At 44.9% G+C, this 11974-nt stretch overlaps 4 protein-coding genes across 5 annotated transcripts; 2 read left to right on the top strand and 2 right to left on the bottom strand.

Annotated features, from left to right (window-relative positions):
- Positions 1–57: 57 nt before the first annotated feature.
- Positions 58–3479, top strand: LOC6736734 (protein tipE). Of its 2 annotated transcripts, none has more exons than XM_002083554.4 (5): positions 58–579; positions 649–844; positions 898–1071; positions 1132–1368; positions 2520–3479. In XM_002083554.4, exons 1-5 carry the CDS (start codon positions 303–305, stop codon positions 2563–2565), a joined length of 930 nt encoding a protein of 309 aa, XP_002083590.1. In that variant the 5' UTR covers positions 58–302; the 3' UTR covers positions 2566–3479. The 2 variants fall into 2 exon arrangements, with proteins under 2 accessions (XP_002083590.1, XP_016030359.1); XM_016170232.3 differs by having other exon boundaries at positions 1746–3479.
- Positions 3480–3685: 206 nt separating this feature from the next.
- LOC6736733 lies at positions 3686–7226 on the top strand. Its single transcript, XM_039293704.2, has 8 exons — positions 3686–4615; positions 4682–4892; positions 5151–5235; positions 5298–5500; positions 5566–5732; positions 5788–6082; positions 6160–6297; positions 6363–7226. The coding sequence occupies exons 1-8, from the start codon at positions 4470–4472 to the stop codon at positions 6690–6692; spliced, it is 1575 nt and encodes a 524-aa protein (XP_039149638.1). The 5' UTR covers positions 3686–4469; the 3' UTR covers positions 6693–7226.
- LOC6736732 (cilia- and flagella-associated protein 298) lies at positions 7161–8144 on the bottom strand. Its single transcript, XM_002083552.1, has 4 exons — positions 7770–8144; positions 7417–7686; positions 7240–7356; positions 7161–7166 (listed from the first exon to the last, which is right to left on the bottom strand). The coding sequence occupies exons 1-4, from the start codon at positions 8142–8144 to the stop codon at positions 7161–7163; spliced, it is 768 nt and encodes a 255-aa protein (XP_002083588.1).
- A 139-nt stretch (positions 8145–8283) lies between these two features.
- Positions 8284–11612, bottom strand: LOC27208679 (ero1-like protein). Its single transcript, XM_016184242.2, has 5 exons — positions 11175–11612; positions 10620–10883; positions 9182–9867; positions 8816–9124; positions 8284–8757 (listed from the first exon to the last, which is right to left on the bottom strand). Exons 1-5 carry the CDS (start codon positions 11313–11315, stop codon positions 8706–8708), a joined length of 1452 nt encoding a protein of 483 aa, XP_016030357.1. The 5' UTR covers positions 11316–11612; the 3' UTR covers positions 8284–8705.
- Positions 11613–11974: the final 362 nt, after the last annotated feature.

The following is an 11974-nucleotide window of genomic DNA, read 5'->3' as shown; positions in this document are numbered from 1 at the left end:
ATAATAAGCATTAATTTAGATAACAAAGCAAAAAACAAAAAAATAAAAACCAAAACTATTCAATATACAAAGAATACAAAATAAGAAATACATTTTCCATTTCGGCTATAAAAATAAGGCAGATGGGCAGGAGATCGTTAGAAGATTAGGCTAAGGAAGATCTTAATTGTTGTAGAAGCGCGAATGTTAGCGGTGTTCATTTTAAAGGATTTTACCGATCCAACTACAAACTAAGCACCCCACACGAACCCACACCCACACCCACACCCGAAACAAAACTAAGGGAACCGTATTTCTCCGCCATGAAGAAGAGCTCCACGCTGACCACGACCACGTCGATGCCGGCGAGTCCGACGCTCTCGGCGCAGACGCTCTCCGCCAGCAAGATCAGCCTGAACAGCAGCCGGTGCGGCTCGGCGGGATCGGGATGCGGATCCGCATCCGGTTCGATGCGCTCCGCCTGCCAATCCCCGGTGCGACCGGGGAGCGGATGCGTGGACGCCATCAAGGCCAAGCGCGAGGAGATCGAGATGGACACGCTGCTCGAGAAGGCAAAGTTCTATACCTCCGTGTGCCTTGGTAAGATTACGAATGGCATGCTAACTTAACTTCTTGGATATCCTAACCCACATTCTTCAAATTCCCCAGGTACGACTGCCATTTTGTCGGTGTTCACATTCCTCTTCCTGATACCCTTCGTCGTGGACCCCGCCATCTCAACGATCATAGCCGACTATGATCCAGTGCCGGTGACCTGCATCGTCATCGACCACATCTACGCGGAGGGCATCAAGAACTGCAGCTGGAGCTCCTGCCGCGAGGGCTGCACCTCATCACTCACCAAGTGAGTGTTTGATATGCCTGATTATATCTACATACTAACTCCTCTTATCCCAGGTGCCATCAGTTGTTTGTCAACTATACGCGCATCCCGTTCAGCGAATGGGAGCGCAATCCTCGGGACCTAGACACGGTCAACTGGGATGTGAGCTACACCAAGTTTCTGATCAACTCAGAGGGTTGTGGCTATCCACCCACGACCAATTGCAGTATATTTGCCAGGCAATATGGGTGAGTTTGCATATGGATAGTTGCCATGACTACGAGATTCCTAACCCTGATCCTCACCAGGTTCTCGCACATCGGAGAGCCCTTTCCCTGCTACTACAGCAGGGCGTATCCGGAGGTGGTCATCGGTCGGTACTCGTGGGAGAACAACCTGTACCACCTGATCCTGTCGCTGATCATACCGAACGTGCTCTTCGCCATCTCGATCGGGGTGCTCAGCTATTGGTACTGCCCCTGCTGCGAGAAGGCATGCAACAAATCCTCGCGGGTCTACGCCGAGAAGTTCCCGACCAAGGAAGAGTGAGTGCTATTCCGTACCAGCTGTCCCGCATCTTGTTCTCATTCATTGCGAAAAGTTTGGCAAATTTGAATCCCCCGTATTCGTATCCGTATCCGTATCTGTATATTGTAGTAGACACTCACCCAGATCCATGGACCATGTACTCATTGTGCCTTGTATGAAGATGTGGTCGAGAACCAAAAAAAAAGCTGTTTTGTCATGCCGTATCCTCCTATGATTGTAACTTCTTCATTTTGTTAATCGTTAAGAAATTGGCCAGATCCATAAGTCAAACCATGAATGTACCTCTTAGTTTCCCAGTTTATTTACTTCCCAAAAGCCTTTGTACTCCATTAGCTTTTGTTATCTTCTCTTTACTACTCTATATTACTTTCAGGATCGTTAACTGCATGAAATGTAACACGGAAAAGTCGTTGTCCTTGAATGTATTTTGAATATGATCTAATCAAGCGCGAGTGCCCGACCTTTGACCCCCGAAATGTATTGTGATAGGTTAAGTGCGATGGTATCTGCTATAATCCCCGGATCCCTCGATCCAGTTATCTTGCACATATTGTGTGGCACCCAGTCCTAGCTAGTCCACTGAAAAAACAAAACACCCGCATCTATTTGAAGCCCAATACAAATTGTTACTCTGAAGTGTCCTTAGCAATTACTGCCTTTCTTAATATTCCCAATGGTAGTCTTGTTTTCTTAATCGCACAAAACCAAAATACCATTCGAAAGGAATTTTGTATGGTTTATAAACACGATCACTCAAAAAACAAGAAGAAATACAATCAAAACTCACAAGAAATATACTCAAAATATTAAAGGTCTAGGCTCAAGCAATACAAATAAAAACAAAAGGTTTCTTTCAGGCTAAAACAATACTTAGTTAACACTCGGGATCGCAGCATTCCCCTTTTTCTCTAATCTATAATGATATAATAACATATCGAATACCCTCAAGTTTTAACGATCTTATACTAGAATGCCTTAAGAAAATGTTTTGCATGCTTTTCTTTTGATCTATAATGAATGTTTGTTAATTTCGATTCTAGCTAGAATGGCATGATCCGTTTATCCCAATATATTTAGCATATTATATAACGCTTTTATCTGACTAGCATTGATTAAGAAATCTGTTCCAATCGCATTCCAATTCTAGCAAACTTCTGTGTCACAGTGACGAAGATGATGATATGGAATACTAGCAAAAATAATATTAGTTAACGCCCTTAACAAATAGCAAATTCAACTTTGTAGTCTGTACCACACATAGCTTACCTAGATATATATATATATACAAGCATATAGAATTCCATTTGCCATCACATCGGACGATATATATATATATATAAATCAAGTGGAGCATCGCCGAAGGAGTAACTTTTTCTCAGCCATTTTATTAAACATTTGTGCGCTCAAGAGATTTGTTAACATACACTTTGCCATCATATTGTTATGCTAGTTATATGGAAATTTGGTTGCTTCAATGGCTTTTTTGGAGGCGGCAGCGATGCTCCAATCTCGACTTCGATTTTCACAGAGATAATACCAATACCAATTAATGAGTCGCTTGTTTTCAACAAATTGTGATAGTAGTCATAAAAATATTAAGTAAATTCGTAAAACTAACTAAAACGGAAGCGAAAACCAAAGAAACCAATCAAACAAACAATTGTATAGAACCGAATCCGCTCCAGGCCGCTCCAAGACACGGCGAAGATTCATAGAAACGGGGCGGTACCAACTCCAGAACGAAATAAACCCAGAAAGATAGATTTACCACAAGATACCAGATACAATCCATTGGGGATAAGCAGCGGAACCAAATTATTCACTCACACACGCTCACATTGGGACACTCTCAACATTTTTGAAATAGTTTTAACGATCTTATGTAAAAACCAACATCTAAACGGATTATAACAGTATATATATAGACATATATATATATATATAGATATATACGTATACATATAGCTTAGCAGAACCGATATAACGCACGTTGCTTATGAGAATTTTTTAAATCATACAAACCAAACCGAAGAACAAACCAATTTGAATGCAAAACGATTAAAATTTTTTACTTAACGTGTCTTTATCAATAAACAAATTAAACCAGCTAACGGCCTATTTAATAAACAATTCAAAAATGAAAGAAACCAAAACAAATGTGGAGAAATGCTAAACAAAACCCAAAGCTGTTTTCATTTACGAAATTCGGGGAGAGAGTAGCGCGAAACGAGGACAAACGAGGTGGAGGGCATACTCTCCAGGCGCAGGCGTGCTTTCCAGGATTCGGAACCGTTTGTGGAGCTGGCTCCATCCCTGTCCCGGTTTTTCCATTTCACTCAAGGGTTTGTTTTGGCCTGGGCCCCTCCACTTTCGCTTTCGCTTTCGCTTTCGAAAAAGTAAAAGTGCGCAGTGTCCTTTGGCAGTCCTGGCTATCCGCACTCCTTCCGCTCCGGGATTCAGTCAGGACTCTGTTGCCGTCGGGAGTGGACGTGCGAAAATCGCCCAAATAGGCGCCTTCAAGCCATCAGAACTCATCCATCAAACATTTATTGTGTTTATGCGATGCACTTTTCACGCACTGCGTTTCATGAAAAGTGTCAACTCGCGTGTGCATAAACGAAAACAAACGTTCCAATAAAATGCGTGAAAGGGTGAGTCGCAACCCTGGAAGCTCAGTGTGATTTAGGTGGCAACTCCGTCCGCAAATGAAGAACGAATTGAACAAGTCCTTAACTGGTTGAATCTCGCCTTGGCGGCGCTTGAACATAAGACGTCCCAGATCCCCACCTGACATTCCACATATCGCTACCCCACACGTCCGAGTAATTTTAAATTCCAATGAGCCAAGCTAACTAAAATAGAACGGCACAAGCCACACACCCACCACCACCGCAAACAAACCACCCACCCACCAGAGCAACCACCACCCACCAAACCCAAAAGGAATCACCTTGAGAACGGCGCAGGGTGACAATACATAGGACAGCATTGGGCAGGAGGAGCAGGGCCGGAAGTGGGCCACCAAATCAACAAGTCGTAAATTAGCCGAGCACTAGGTACTGAAACCCACACCCAGGAACCACGACCAGGTGGATAAATGGGGCGGCGCAAGGACAAGCCGCGGGTGATTCCCGAACAGGATGCGCGCATCTGTCGCGCCATCTGCCTGTGCCAGCTGACCATGGTGCTATCCTGCGTGTCCATCGTCTACCTGAGCGTGGCCATCTACTCGCCCTCCCTGAAGTGGGTATCTGATTTATAGCCCCCTCTATAAACCATAACCCACTCATATCTTCGTATTGTTTCTAGGGCCTTCAAGTCCGGCTTCGAGCTGGATCCCGTCATGTGCCAGACGGTGGATCGCCAGATGCCCAACAACTGCCCCTGGGCATCCTGCGGAGAGTGGTGCCTGACCAAGACCAGTGGCTTCTGCCCCCAGATCCACTCAATAGTGCGTCGCAACGGCACCGATATCCAGCTGAACAACTGCACCCGAGTGACCAACACATCGTGCGCCATGGTGAGTTCCTCAGGTTAACTTTTGTGACCAACTGTAGCACTGCCTTAAACTAAGGCAAACTAATAGAAGACGTCATCGTCTTGGGCATCCTGCTATAGGAAATATTCTGCCATGACTCATTCTTTGCTTCATCCACTTTTGGTGGAAAGGCGATGAGGCGCGCCAAGTATTTGGCCCTCCATTTTAATAGCCACTTGGCGCCACGAGAGTTTAACGATCATCAAATGACCATTATCCTTCTTTGTTCTCTTCCCACAGATTGACCTGAGTCGGCTGAACAAGTTCAATTGCAACAACGGCACCGCCTGCAACAACATCAGAGGCGTCTTCAACTGCTCCAATGGTAGGTTCCGTACTGGAGACCCCCTCTGTGAATTTTCATTAACTGATTGCTTTTCATCGCAGGACACTGCAAGAATATGTCGGAGTTCTTCTTGTGTCACCACAAAGCCGATGGACTTACGGTCAATTCGCAGAAGGATAACACCAAGCTGAATGGATTCTTCGAATGTCACGGGGTGCACTGCACCAAGATCAAAAAGCCCTTCAGCTGCGATCGCTACTGTTCCAAGATAACAACTACCAATGTGAACACGCTTATTATGCATGTAAGCTGGATATAAGGATAAAGATAAATATGTAAAATGGAAGTAAAATCCATAATCCTTTTTAGGAGGACAATCTTATTGCAGCCGATTGTGAGAACGCAGTGGCTTTCAACCAGGCCCGAGGATCCGAGCACGGCGTGCGTATCGAACCCTTTGAGTTCTGGAAAGAGGATGATGGCAACCTGTTGACCAACTGCGCCACTGTCACAAAAGAGTCGGACAATCGCATCACGTAAGTCCAAAGGCATCAAAAGCATCATTTAGCTTACAATCTGTAATTCCGAAAGTGCCACGGACTGCATAAATGGAACCCTCCTGGAACATGACACCTTGCCCGCTCCCTTCATGAACTTCACCCAGTTCTGGGCCATCTATGAGAACAGCACCAGGTCGGTGGATCCCGAGCAGAGGTACCTGCCCAACCAGGCCAACCTGACCATCTACAGCTGGAAGAAACTGTTCATCAACCTGGAGGGCTGCGTGAACACACTGCGTGGGGAGTGCAAGGACTTTGTGGCTCGCTATGGCAACGATGGCGATAACAATACCGCCCAGTCACGCTACCAGTGCTACTATAACAAGGTTTGTGGGGAATTAAACTCCATTTGAATTCCAGTTCTGGGTATCAGTTTACCTGACGTTTCTATTACCTCTCCCAGGACTCGAATGTGGAGTTTGTGGTTGCACGCTACGATTTGGACAAGGTTTACAGGGAGCTTCTAGTCTCGCTGATTGTGCCCATTGTGCTCTTCGTGATCTCCTCTATATCGTTATGTATCATCACCAAATCCGTCAAGGTGGGTGGCTTACTTCGAGAAGAAATCATTTGAATTACTATATAATACTTCTATCTTTTTTTCAGGTGGGTGACGATGCCAAGATGCGCTGTGTTTGTGCCGGCGATGACTCGGATAATGATGGGCCCTTTGGCCCAGGAGTAGCGAACAAGCAGCAGGATCAGATGTATGATACGGACGACGATGTAGTTGACCTGGAGCACCAAGCGGTGGATGGTCAAGAACTATCGGACCACGGACTTCCGCTGGACAACCATGAGCTAATCGGCAGCACCAAGTCGCTGATACCAATCAGCCCCGCCGGGGATTCGGGACCCAGTGATCAGCTCTTCGACCAGGACCAGGAGAAGGCAACTACGTGCGATGTTCCCGAGAAACCATTAGTCATACTATAAGCGGATTAACTGCATCGAAAAAAGGATACAAAACAGCACCAATCTTTAAGGACCTGTGCATTGTACAAGGGGAACTGAATTTAAATTCTACTCAGCGCATTTATACAACTTTTACAACAACTAACAGATTAATGAAACGGATCTTTACTTTTCTTGGTTGAAAAAGGATAATCACACATATATAAATACTGGACATATAGCTCCCAGATGAACAACGGATGGGATGGCCGAGCTTTATATACCCGATCCCCACTTTATCCGTTGCAGCAGATGCGCCTTAGACAAAGTTGCATTTATATAGAGTATATAGCATAAACCAACTGACATCTGCTGAACGAAACCAAAGAAGAAAACACCAGGACAGACCAAGGATATAGGCATCCGACTCGCCTTAACTCTCGACTTTGTAGCTATGCAATATTCAGCGATTTCTTAAACTAGTTTAACCGGTGGAGCAATAGTACCTACTTATATCTGATATACTTATACTCGAATTATAGCAAATAAAACACCATTTGGAATTCTCTCTACAAAGCATAGGTCCTACCTTGAGTTCCTCCTGGCGGCGAAAGGCCTCGGCCATCATCTGGCGACGCAAGGGATCGGAGATCACGGCTTCGCGTCCCGGTGGTCCTTCACCAAGTTGATTCAGCTTCACGACCACCTGGTTAAGTATTAGGATGGGTTATGGAGGAAGTATATATTATATCAAAGGGAAAGCCACCTTGGTCTTGTCGTTGTGACCCAAATAGTCGCTCATTAGCTTCCCCATCAGCATCTGGTGTCCCGCAAACCAGAACTGAGCCTTGGAGGGTTCGATGACCTCCTTGGAGGCCTGGGTGCCAGTCAGATCCTCGGTATTGGTGAACTCCATGCGTATGGAGTCGTGAGGCGGCAATTGCATGGGATATACAATAGTGACACCACCACGCAGAAGGTTCAACGCCTCCTCAACCATCTTTAGGGTCAGTGTTTTTGAGGATTTAGCCAAGCGCTAGAAGGAATGTTGGTAACCAGTTAGCAAAAACAATTCTATGGATTAACTTCGAGCAGAAAAGGACATATCCAATACTTTACCCTATCCACCATTGCCTTGGCGTCGGTCATGGCACCGGCCAGGACCTTTTGCATCGCCTCAGTTGGCTGCTGTCCGTTCCGGCGAAGGAGCGGATCCTTGTTGATAGTGAAACCACCAGACGGGATGCACTTCTCCGCCCAGACATCCTTAAGCTTGAGCTCCTCCCTCTGTTCCTCGTTCAGGCCAATCATTTCAGGCGGCACCATGGTCCCATGTTCGGCCAGCTCCTCAATCTCCATGCAGACACGCTGAATCTTCAGTTGACCATTGTACAGAGCCACAAGCTCGCGAAGCACAGTATCGGTCTTCTCCTTAACGCTTGTCTCATAGAGGAAGATAACCTCGTCTCCGCGTTTCACCTGAAGAAGCACCATTTCGCACAGAAAATATAGTCACAAGAGCAATCAAATGTCGATCGACTGGATAGCAGTTTGTAAATGTCACAAAAGCCGACAGCTGGAAAGGCAAACAACTCGGTTGCTAGGACCCGTATCGATGGAGACGTTAGAGAGGTTGTTTCAAAACAGACAGAAGTTTATTTTTGGGCCTTGTGTCGTAAGGTCGTGGTATTGCACAATGCGTTTACTTGCTCATTAAGTTCCGCTCACAAACTCCTCCAGATACAATAAATACTATGCTAACTTACAATAAACACCTGCATCCTGCATGGGCTATTTTTTGTCATTTGTTTTTTTAGGGTGATACGGTGCGCTAAAGTACAAGTAGCCTAGGGTAATAGTTTGTATGTACAGGGAAGCAGCTATCCTGGGGTTGCTAGCCTCTGGCCGGTAAATTGTTACGAACTATGGGAGGGAAACCGCATTCAGTAGGAAGCCCAGCGATGCAGCCCCAGCGATGTGCGTATGAATTAACTAACTGCTCATGTGGGGCGAATGAGATCCGGCTCGTCGCTCGGTTAGTCCAGTCTGGATGGGTTACCTCAGCACGCGCCGGAAGTTCTCCATCTCGTATATACTGTTGGATAGTCTGCAAGCAAATGTATAGTTATAAATTTAGAAAAGCAATTTTATCATTTTAAACGCACCTGCCAAACGCATTAAATAGAGCTACAATCTCTGTTCGTGACAGCCTGAAGATGGGATCCGCTTCGATGTGCGGCTTGTCCCACAACCCGCTTTCCGTTGCCAGATTGAGCTTCTCTGAGTAGAGAATCTTTAAAGCAGTACCCAATCCCTGTGTCTGCAGCTTCCCCCACAGTTTGCACTTGTCGCAGCCCACGCAGCTCATGATGCGGGATATGTTTCGGAACTTTTCCTTGTAGTCGTGCTTGAACTTAATGGAAGCGATTCCATTACTGAAGAGGGCGTTCTCGTCGAAGTGGGATTGGAAATTTCTGCAAAAAGAAGCTGAATTAAAACTTTGTAAGAAGAAAGGAGATTCCTTTACTCACTCTATAACACTCAGCATATCGTTGATGGCTAGTTTAACCTCATCATCCTCCTCCGCGATGCCTGTGTAGTAATCTTCCCGCCGCAGATACGGAGCAGCCTTTGCCAAGGCACGCAGTTCTATCAGATAGATGAAGTAGAGGTTGCGCAGCCAATGAGGACCCTCACCGCCTGTGGTTTCTGGACTAAAGCGTCGCTTAAACTCCTTTACGTTGGGTCCCCAGATTCCCTGCGGATCCAGGAAGTCCTTCGACTCTGACAGCAGGTATTTGGAGCACAGATGAATATTGATACTAGAGTGGAGGCCAGAAATAATGCGATAAAAGGCACGCTGCTCCAAGCACACATCTCGCAGGTCCAAATGAGGCACGTAGTTAGAGAACTTTTTAGCCGTCTCGTTGTTGCCACCGAAGCAGTTCTCCAGATAGATGCTCTTCCAGATGCGATGTGCCGACTCGCCTTTATAGCCAGTGTACCGCTCGGGATTTAGGAGCAAATCCACATACTGGGAGCCCTCCTCATGATCATCTACAATGCAAAAGTCCTCTTCCGCCTCGTCGTGTTTCGCCCACAGCTCGAATTCTCGATGCGCCTGATCACTGATGCTCGTGTCCAGGAAACCCAGAGAGCTATCGAAATCCTCTCCATCCGAGCAGGCTGAGCCCCCAACTTGCGCCTCGCGCGTGTACTGTAAATACAAGATCCAGATGAGGAAGTCAGTAAGGTGAGGTGAGCCAGTTGTGCAAACAAATAAGCTAAAGTTTTAAGTCAGTCATTATTTCATTGATTAAGTAAGTTAAGTAATCTTTAAAGAAACTGATAACGCTTTTCAGGAATATATCAATACATTCTTGAACGGCATTATCGGTAGAAATAATTATACGTATAGATGTTAATAAGGTATCTGGTTGATAATATGATTTTGTTTCTTTTTGCAAAGTACGAGTATAAATTGTTTTTTGTTTATGAAGATAAGAACCTCTACTGTTTAAAACATACCTATATTGAACTGCATTTTTTTGTTTTGTGTTATCTTTAAAAACAAACAAACTTCATTCTCATTCTGGGTTATAGAATTTATGAACTATATTATTTAACTGTAGGGTATAGTCTGTTAAGTAGTGATCAATATTTTAGATAAGTAAATAGATCGACAATTAAAAAGGGGCGGGAGAACGCTTGATGAGATGTGAAGACCACGTCAGCATTTCAAAACAAATCAAAGGCCACATCATTAACAGTGTACGTAGGCTCGCTTGAAGATTACGGATGCGGTTGATTCTTGTGGAGGCGCAGACATTCGAATAAAAATAAATCACCTGCAAACCCATTGAGTGCTCGGGTAGATAGTGGAGTACCAGCGATTTTGGCAAAAGAATGAATGAGATAAGGGGCGTAGGGTAGACGATAGTTCGTTAATAGAAATACGCAGAAACTTACTTTAAACGCGGCCTTCTCCTTGTGCTCTCCCTTGTCCTTGATGCCCTGGGGAATCGCTTGCTCCTCGCAGTTCTCCACCTGGCAGAAGCGCATCGCACAGCGACTGTCATCCGGCCAGAAGGGACACTCCTGCCGCAGGTTCACCTTGTAGAAGCGGAAGAAGTTCTTGACCAGCAGGCTCTGCAGTCGCGGATAGATCTTCATGTTGTTAAAGTGGTCCACCGTGTCCACATCACAGCTGCAGTCGTTTATAGATCCCTCCAACTGCGAAGAATATAAATATCATACAGTTGAGGTGGCAATAGTAGGTATATACAATTATGATCTCTTGTTAGATTAGTACTATACACATACTGTAATTAACTCTCTATCACTGTGCACAAATAACTACAATTTTAAAAGCCATTTTCTATGATCTAAGTAGGGATTGTTAAAGGTTAAGCAAATAATGATGAAATCATCTTCTTAATATGTTTTAAATGCCTATTTTTGAATGGCTTAAATCAAGAATAAATTTTACCGTTACTGTGTGCAATAATCCGAATATTAACCCACCTCGCAGAAGCAGTTTTTGCTCGTCTCCGCCTCATCGATGGCTGCGAAGTAGCCTCCAGTGGTGTCCGTCCACACCAGGAGCAGGACCAGGACAACCGCAGCAGAGGCCCAGAGATTCCTCTGCACTGTGCGTGTTGTCATTGTGTTTTGATTTGAGTGTTGCTATTGTGATGACTGTTGCTGTTCCTATCGGCTGTCACTGTTTTTGTTGTTGCGTGCTCAGTTGTTTTGCGCTTCGCCGACGGAGTGCATCTGAATCCGATTTCCCCAACCGTGTGATTTCGCACCTGCGATTCCGAATCCCAATTTCACGAGTTTAGCGAGCATTTGCGTTTCGCATCAGCAACATTGTTCATTTACTTTCGATTCATGATTTTGGACACGTACTTGGCGTTTGTGTGACCGCACGCGCTAAGCGCCGAAAAGTACTAAAAAATACCACACTTGCCGAGCAAAGTGCGGTCACTCAGCACAGCGGGTGCTTTTCAAAAAGTAACAAGTGCTTACATGCTTAAATTTACATATATTAAAGATTTTTATTAGGTACAACTCCGATTTTTATTCACAAATAACTTTTAATGTTTCTAATAATGTTCAGTGGATTTTCTTTGGAACAGGAGTCACGTAAATTTTAGTATATTAAATTTCACGGACTGAACTGACCGTAAGAATATAGAAAAGGGGGTTTTAACGAACAACCGATGAGATTTTGTCCATTATTTATATCTGACGATATGTTGAAATTTCGCGCCACTTATTTGAAGCAGAGGCAACCCTCATTCCAGGGATGAAACAAAGGG

This window comes from Drosophila simulans, chromosome 3L (genome assembly GCF_016746395.2).
Source record: "Drosophila simulans strain w501 chromosome 3L, Prin_Dsim_3.1, whole genome shotgun sequence".
Classification (NCBI taxonomy): Eukaryota; Metazoa; Arthropoda; class Insecta; order Diptera; family Drosophilidae; genus Drosophila; species Drosophila simulans.
This window is presented reverse-complemented; position numbering and strand designations above follow the sequence as displayed.

Excerpts from the sequence above, each read along its gene's own strand:
- LOC6736734 (XM_016170232.3), top strand. The coding sequence starts at position 303 with ATGAAGAAGAGCTCCACGCTGACCACGACCACGTCGATGCCGGCGAGT. Across the intron at positions 1,072-1,131 it reads ATATTTGCCAGGCAATATGG|GTTCTCGCACATCGGAGAGC; the intron begins GTGAGTTTGCAT and ends GATCCTCACCAG. Across the intron at positions 1,369-1,745 it reads AAGTTCCCGACCAAGGAAGA|GATCGTTAACTGCATGAAAT; the intron begins GTGAGTGCTATT and ends TATTACTTTCAG.
- LOC6736733 (XM_039293704.2), top strand. The coding sequence starts at position 4,470 with ATGGGGCGGCGCAAGGACAAGCCGCGGGTGATTCCCGAACAGGATGCG. Across the intron at positions 4,616-4,681 it reads ATCTACTCGCCCTCCCTGAA|GGCCTTCAAGTCCGGCTTCG; the intron begins GTGGGTATCTGA and ends TATTGTTTCTAG. Across the intron at positions 5,236-5,297 it reads CGTCTTCAACTGCTCCAATG|GACACTGCAAGAATATGTCG; the intron begins GTAGGTTCCGTA and ends TTTTCATCGCAG.
- LOC6736732 (XM_002083552.1), bottom strand. The coding sequence starts at position 8,144 with ATGGTGCTTCTTCAGGTGAAACGCGGAGACGAGGTTATCTTCCTCTAT. Across the intron at positions 7,687-7,769 it reads CCAAGGCAATGGTGGATAGG|CGCTTGGCTAAATCCTCAAA; the intron begins GTAAAGTATTGG and ends CATTCCTTCTAG. Across the intron at positions 7,357-7,416 it reads GTCACAACGACAAGACCAAG|GTGGTCGTGAAGCTGAATCA; the intron begins GTGGCTTTCCCT and ends ATACTTAACCAG.
- LOC27208679 (XM_016184242.2), bottom strand. The coding sequence starts at position 11,315 with ATGACAACACGCACAGTGCAGAGGAATCTCTGGGCCTCTGCTGCGGTT. Across the intron at positions 10,884-11,174 it reads GCAAAAACTGCTTCTGCGAG|TTGGAGGGATCTATAAACGA; the intron begins GTGGGTTAATAT and ends TATTCTTCGCAG. Across the intron at positions 8,758-8,815 it reads CTATTTAATGCGTTTGGCAG|ACTATCCAACAGTATATACG; the intron begins GTGCGTTTAAAA and ends ATTTGCTTGCAG.